The sequence below is a fragment of the Apium graveolens genome, chromosome 1 (genome assembly GCF_009905375.1).
Source record: "Apium graveolens cultivar Ventura chromosome 1, ASM990537v1, whole genome shotgun sequence".
NCBI classification, from domain to species: domain Eukaryota; kingdom Viridiplantae; phylum Streptophyta; class Magnoliopsida; order Apiales; family Apiaceae; genus Apium; species Apium graveolens.
Window position 1 is genome coordinate 154,957,072 of NC_133647.1, and position 6,152 is coordinate 154,963,223.

Consider the following 6,152-nt stretch of genomic DNA (forward strand, 5'->3'; position numbering starts at 1 on the left):
GTGGATAGTTCAAATGCTGCAACTATAATTATAGTGTAAAATTTTATTTGGGTTAACCCGCGAGATAATTCGGATGCTCCAACTAAAAATTAATGGACAAAAAAGGACAACTTGAAACTATGCTAAAAAATAAAGCAAGGGTATATTGAGTAATTTTGAAAAAATAGTTCTAATACACTTTAAGTGTATATTAATATTGATATTGGTAGTGTTATATGTTGAATTAAAATTAAATTATTAACCTTATAAAATGTGATGCAAGGGGCAAGTTGCAAACAACAAAAAAAAGTTGCAGACAACAAAACGAATTTGGATTCCTGAAGTCGGTAAAATGTTTGATTTTTGATATGGGCATAGACAATATTCCAACTCCAAGTTTGTTCGGGTCTGCATAAACAATTGAAAATCTCTAATTTCATCTTATAAAATGTTAAAACAAGTTATATGCTATTTTATAAACCCGTAAATCATCAAATACATGACTCAGGTCCATCTCTATAAATTTGTTCATTCATTATAAATTTGGCTTAATTTAGATGTTAATTCAAAATTTTTTATCAAATTAATTATTTGAAAAAAATAAAATTTATATCGACTTGATCATTAGAAATGATCTTATTTATAGAGATTTTTTAAAATTAATTAACAAATTAAATCAAATTTATAATGAATAATTTAATTGATATATTTGAAGCCACCATCGTATTTCATTTTTAATTTTAAGCTGAATTCTTTTAGAAAAATAAATCCGAAGGGGGTCTGATGTACACGTGTTAACACGATAGAATTGTTTGATGCATCAGCGAGTACGTCACACAAAGCAAAGCAAGCATTTGGTCACTCGGTTGTGATAGTATAAATTCCAACACTGCTCACACGACTACATCTAATTCTTAATTCTGCTACTAAAATTAAACATTCAATTCAATCGGAGGGAAGGAAGCGACGTCGTTGAATATGAGCAAGACGGTGTGCGTAACGGGAGCATCAGGCTACATAGCATCATGGCTTGTCAAGTTTTTGCTTCAACGTGGTTACACCGTTAAAGCTTCTGTCAGAGATCCCAGTAATACCCTCTCCCTCTCCCTCTCCCTCTCCCTCTCCCTCTCCCTCTCCCTCTCTCTCTCTCTCTCGCTCTCTCTCTCTCGCTCCCTCCCTCTCTCTGTCGCCCCCCTCTTCCCCGCATCTCTCTCTCTCTACCTCACTCTCTCTCCATACTAATTTATATAATAATTATATACTGATTTTTTGTTAGATTGAGGAAATGTGACTTTAATATTGATCAGTTGTTTTTTATATGTATATAATTGATCATCAGCTCCTACTGTTCAATTCTTATATTTTTTATAAGTTGGTATGGTGTCAGAATTTTAATTTTTGGGAGTATTACAATAAAGGCTGTTTTGGGGAACTGTTTTAGTATATTGTTAGGGTTTTCGATTTTGAGTTTTTTTTCTAATTAAAATGATACATAAACTTGAAGTAATCAAATTTTAGTAAACTAGTTGGGTTATTATTCGAGCTAATTGAGTCACTTGAGAGTCATTTTTGGGTTTGTTCTACCAAGCGTGTTGCTAGGAATTGTTAAACATTATGACTCTTGTATTAGATGGAGATGTTCGAAGATGCCCATAAAAAGATGCATTCTATTCCTAAGCATTGTCCTGTCCAAAGGATAAATGGGTAATTCGTGTTTGGCATTGCTTAATCAAATTCTATGTCTACAAAATTGTGCAACATGTGTAATGCATTTTTCACACGCATTAAAAGTGCAAGTATCCCACATCTTGTGTTTTTCTTGACTCTCTAAGACTGGTAATTCAAGTCATTTTATCGAATACCACCTACCAGTTTATGCATAAAATAAGCATGATAAGTTTGGAAATTATGCGTTTGTGCGTCAATTTAAAGTTCTTTGTCATTCTATGTTTGGCATATCAAAAGTATTGACAGTTTGATGCTTGTTTTATTTAAGATGATCCTAAGAAAACTGCTCACTTGCTTGCACTTGAGGGAGCCAAGGATAGACTTCAGCTGTTTAAAGCAAATCTACTGGAAGAAGGGTCCTTTGATGCTGCGGTTACTGGTTGTGAAGGTGTCTTCCATACAGCATCACCTTTTACTCATGCTGTTGATGATCCACAGGTACTTTCCATACTTTATCTTAACTGAATTATTGCATGCTTATCTAATCTGCCTCATGTATAGAAAAGTCATTCATATGGAACTGACGAGTCATAGAAATAGGAGATTTGCGCATCCAAATTTCTATGTTTGAAATATAAATTTTGTCAAAGAGTTAATTCATTTATGAAGATATTGGTGTCATAGAAATAGGAGATTTGCGTATCCAAATTTCTATGTTTGAAATATAAATTTTGTCAAAGAATTATTTCATTTATGAAGATCTTGGTGTGACATGCCTTGTAAACATCTTTGAAAGAATTATGAAGATAAAAAATAACAGAACTGCTTCCTATATCATCTCAGGCAGAATTGATCGATCCTGCGGTCAAGGGCACACTTAATGTACTCGGGTCATGTGCAAAAACTCCCTCGGTAAAAAGAGTGGTTTTGACTTCTTCTGTTGCTGCGGTTGCATACAATGGTAAGCCTAGGACCCCTGATGTCGTAGTGGATGAGTCATGGTTTTCAGACCCAGAGTTTTGCAAGGAAAATAAGGTACATGATTATTGCTCTCATAATCTTACAAGTTACAACAGAACTGCTCCTTATTTGAAACTTTACATGCATAAGGTCAAAAAGGTAATGCATTTTTATTACCTTACAGTCAAGCCGGTGATTATCACATACTACTTTGTCCAAAAATAAGTTTAATAGTTGAACTGATAAACTGAGGTTAATGTTAATTGCTACATGCATCTTTTGTTAAAATTTGAATGTCATCTTGGCAGAAGTGTGAACTAATATTGTATATTGTAACCTATTTATTTTCTTCCAACTTTCAAGTGATTAAGATAATGAAGAAACGGTTTAAGAGATACATTTGTTTGAATCAGTTTTTAAAGAACACTTTTTGCCTTTTGAGCATGGATAGAACTAATCAAATTTCGACAGACATCTGTTTTTATAAAGTTTAAACAGTGTCCTGCTGACAGCCATTGTTTGAGGACTAAGATATTGTTACCTGGTTTTGACAAATTTAATAACTGTGCGAGGTTCCTATGATTACTTGGAACTTGGAAGTGTGTAAAAGTAACAGATTTTAAATTAGTTCTTTCTAGAATTGGTATATGTTTGTTCTATATTGCCAACAACTGCATGCTCTGCGCCCAACCTAGTTTTTGATATTTTCCCCTCATTTCTTCCACCAGATGTGGTATGTTCTTTCAAAGACGTTAGCTGAAGATGCAGCATGGAAGTTTGTCAGAGAAAAAGGCATCGACATGGTTACAATCAATCCAGCAATGGTTATCGGCCCTCTTCTGCAACCAACCCTGAACACAAGTGCAGCTGCAATTTTGAACCTAATAAATGGTACGTGCCTTTCTTAATGTATTAAGAAATTTGCATGTGCTTGATAGTTCACTTAGAAGACCTAATTCAATAGCTCAAAGGAATTATTGTGATTGTGTTGAGTTTATGTTATTATGTTCTATGCCATAATAAAATATGCATGTTAATCATCTTAATCATCCTTTCTACAGCCACCATCCATCTTTCCAGCTTAACAGCATCTCTTATCCCTAAATAGGGCTATGTCACAACCCACATGTGTATACATAAATTACACAGTGATCAGGACTGTTATGATACTTGTGAAATTGTTCTTTTAATGTGAGTTTGTGACACACTTGAAGAGCGTACTAAATGCAACTAATATGATTGTAAAAAGTTGACTTGTAAGCTACTCCAAGTTGTGAAAATTTCTTTTTACTGACATGTAGTATGCCATTTTGTTTACCTATTGAACTTGTGCAGGAGCTCAGACATATCCAAATGCTTCCTTCGGTTGGGTTAATGTCAAGGATGTTGCTAATGCTCATATTCTAGCATATGAAACTCCTTCCGCTAATGGAAGATACTGTTTAGTTGAGAGTGTTGTGCACCATTCAGGGGTTGTCGATATTCTGCGCAAGCTATATCCTTCTCTTCAACTACCAGACAAGTAAGTTTTTTTTAAAGATATTTGAATATAATGCACGATAGAACGATAGCTATAATATAGAACTAAAACTACGGGAGTCACTACTCCAGGCATAGCTATAGTTGAATGGAAAAATTTATAAATTGAGAGCTAATTGTATATTTAGAACCAAAGATGCTATAGCCATCCTGCCACATTATTAATTTAACTAGAAATGAAGTGCATGTCAGTTCACTTTAATGAAACTGAAATAGTAAGATAAATGGTTGGTTAGCATTGGAGTGCAAATTCCATTTCAACACAAAAACTAATTTTGGTGCCGAATTATAGCAATGACTAGCTATTTTGCAGTTAGCATTGGACTTGCTCTTAGAGAAGGACTCTAGGATAAGATATATCCAATTGGGCAGAGAGCAAAGGAAGGGTATAGATTGATGTTTAGTTAGATTTTATACCTAGATATATGATTGCATTTCAGATAGCGGGTGGGAGGATTTACCCATTTTATTCAGACTCAGATACATATATACTCCTTGTACTTGGTAATGCAGATCTGTTTTTGGAAGACTCAGATAGATATATATTCCTTCTACAGTTCTAACTGGTAATACATAGATTTGAAACATCATGTACGATATGAACCTCTGTTTGTTTATTAGTATTTTCAGTGATTATTTAAATTTTTTACAAAGTGCCATTTTCCAGCACCCTTTAATTTATTAAAATCTCTCACTTTGTGATACTGGTCATTTGGCAAATCTGAGTGATTTATATATGAATGATTAATATTTCTGAATATATGAATGAATCAAAAATCTGAACTATGAATGAATAATATTATTTGGAAAATTATATTTTACATTATCTGAATGCCATTTTTTTTCTCAAGTTTATCTATTTAATTTGAACAAATTAAAAAAAAAATAATCAGGTCATAAAATAAATTTCAGTGAGATAAGTGCATGCTTATTTTTTGTATATCATCGAAATAAATATATAAATATTTTAGGGTGTTAAATGATTCGCTCAGCTAAGTGATGATTATCCAAACAAGCTGAATAATAAGAATTGCTCAGATAACTCTTGTTCAGATAGATAGATTGAGGGGTAAACAAATGGGCCCAAACAATCTCAAATATAGGTCAATGTGTTATGTTATGTACCTGTACACTCCAAATCCCCCATTTGACAAGTAAATGATTATTAACAAAATGATTATTATTCTCTTCAATTTTGTTTTTAAATTATTGATGTGAAGGATAAACCAACATAGTAATCATTGTAATTCATCTTTACTTATGCATCTACCATCCATATGCAGGTGTGCAGACGACAAACCCTTTACACCAACATATCAGGTTTCCAAGGACAAAACAAAAAGCTTGGGCATCAGCTACATTCTGCTAGAGGATGGTATCAAGGAAACCGTCGAGAGCTTGAAAGATAAGAAATTTTTTTCTGTCTAAATAAGCACTCCTTAATATCAATGATAATAATACTTATTAATTGGTAGTTGTATTTCCCGAAACTTGTTTTGATATGTTAAGAGCTTTTATTTCTCATGTTGACCAATGCCATTTGATGAACAATTGGACATGTCACTTGAGAACTGTTGGATCTTGAAGCTTTTATTCACTGCTTTTATTGTTGGACAATTGGTGGTTAAAATAATGCATCGTGGTTTCTTCAAGTTATTCACTGCTTTTATTGTTGTTTCAGAGTTGTGGTCATTGTAGTGTAGTGTGGACTGTAGAGGGAGAGTATAGAATCTAGATATCTCTATGCGCTTACTTGCTGGGAGATAAATACATAATTATTTCATTAATGTGATACACTGTAAGGAATTAAATTTGGTAGAAAAAGATTTGATATACCTATTTTTTTAATGTTACTGAGTTTTTAACAAAAAAGTAGTAAGTGAAAAATTCTAAAAAAAATGATTAATTTCTGAAAACAGGCTTTTGAAAACAAAAAGTGATGGGACATGTAATTCTGATAAAAATAACTCATCAACATTATTGTCTATCGACTACTTTATTGTCAA

At 33.0% G+C, this 6,152-nt stretch overlaps 1 protein-coding gene across 1 annotated transcript; it reads left to right on the forward strand.

The window, feature by feature from the left end:
• The first annotated feature begins 862 nt into the window (after positions 1–862).
• Positions 863–5,802, forward strand: LOC141668417 (phenylacetaldehyde reductase-like). The gene is made up of 6 exons (XM_074475303.1): positions 863–1,066; positions 1,976–2,145; positions 2,491–2,682; positions 3,336–3,498; positions 3,943–4,129; positions 5,430–5,802. Exons 1-6 carry the CDS (start codon positions 958–960, stop codon positions 5,572–5,574), a joined length of 966 nt encoding a protein of 321 aa, XP_074331404.1. The 5' UTR covers positions 863–957; the 3' UTR covers positions 5,575–5,802.
• Positions 5,803–6,152: the final 350 nt, after the last annotated feature.